General features: G+C 28.5%; 1 protein-coding gene across 1 annotated transcript; it reads left to right on the top strand.

The window, feature by feature from the left end:
* Positions 1 to 206: 206 nt before the first annotated feature.
* LOC114925794 (uncharacterized) lies at positions 207 to 920 on the top strand. Its single transcript, XM_029294926.1, has one exon. The coding sequence runs from the start codon at positions 207 to 209 to the stop codon at positions 918 to 920; it is 714 nt and encodes a 237-aa protein (XP_029150759.1).
* Positions 921 to 1,503: the final 583 nt, after the last annotated feature.

Raw genomic sequence — 1,503 nt, 5'->3', positions numbered from 1 at the left:
CAACAAATATTATCTATCCAGCTTCTGGTAATAACAATCACCGTCGATATTTTCAATCTTCTTGGTTTAAGAAATTTTTAAGTTGGTTAGAATATTCACCAGAAAAAGATGCTAGTCATGATCTTTGTCAAGCTTTACAATGAAAAAATCAAGACATATTGAATGCTTTAACTCTGGTTTCTACTACAAAGACTTTAATCCAAAGAATGAGAGAATCAAGTTGGGAGGCTTTCATAAAAGAAGTTATATTATTTTGTGAGAAATATGAAGTTGAGGTTCTTGATATGAATGCATTGCATATTCCTAGAAGAGGCCCAACTTGTAAAATTGTTGATCAAATTTCAGTGGAGCATCATTACCGTGTTAATTTATTTCTGGCTGTAATTGATACACAATTGCAAGAGTTTAATGGAAGATTCAATGATAATATGGTGGAATTGCTTACTTTAAGTTCAACTTTAGATCCTAGAGATAATTATAAGTTCTTCAGTGTCAACAAAGTATGTGAATTAGTAGAACGGTTTTATCCAGGTGACTTCAGTGACCAAGAGAAATTTCACATTAGAATGCAAGCTCAACATTATGAACTTGATGTTCCTAATCATGTTGAATCAACTAACTTGTGCATAATTTCGGAGTTATGTCAAGGATTAACGAAGACAGAAAAGTCTTTAACATATCCTTTGATTGATCGTTTGATTCGCTTGGTATTAACTCTCCCTGTTTCAACTGCTACAACTGAAAGATCTTTTTCAGCTATGAATATTGGGAAGAATAGACTCAGAAACAAAATGGAAGATGAATTGCTTACTAATTGTCTTTTGATTTACATTGAGAAGAAGATTGCTGAAAGATTTGACATAGATTCTATTATCGGTGAATTTTATGATATGAAGAATCGACGTGTACTACTTCGTTAGTAAAATGTACACTTTTTTTATACTTTAAATATATATTCTCTATCAGTATATTTTTGTAATGCATTTTACATTATAATTTATTTGCATATATTTTTTTATATTATATATAATATTAGTTCCCCCATAATAATATTTCTGGATCCATTTTGTGTATATATATATATATATATATATTATGAATATGGCTAACAGGGATTAAGGATACAAGCAACAATCCCAAAAACATCAATTAAGAAACAATATAATATACTAAGAATCAGAGTATGTAATCCGTGACAAATTTTCATAAGTTGCAAGCAACAAAATTAAAATGAGTACAACAAATGAGATTCAATGAAGATGGTATTTAGAATATAAAGCTTATTTATCTACCTATGCTTTGTTTTGGAAATAACAACATAGTATTAAATTTTAGTGTCACATATATAATACATAACAAACTGAATAGTTGCAAAAACAAAATGAAACGGGTACTATGAATGAAGTTCAATGAAGATGGTTTGTAAAAAATATTTTTTTATCGTATAAAATAATTTATGGTTGTCACAGAAATATTGAATTTATATCTTCAATAGACTCTTAA

Source organism: Arachis hypogaea, chromosome 18, assembly GCF_003086295.3.
Source record: "Arachis hypogaea cultivar Tifrunner chromosome 18, arahy.Tifrunner.gnm2.J5K5, whole genome shotgun sequence".
NCBI classification, from domain to species: domain Eukaryota; kingdom Viridiplantae; phylum Streptophyta; class Magnoliopsida; order Fabales; family Fabaceae; genus Arachis; species Arachis hypogaea.
Note: the sequence above shows the minus strand (reverse complement) of the source record. Positions and strands in the feature narration are given on the sequence as shown.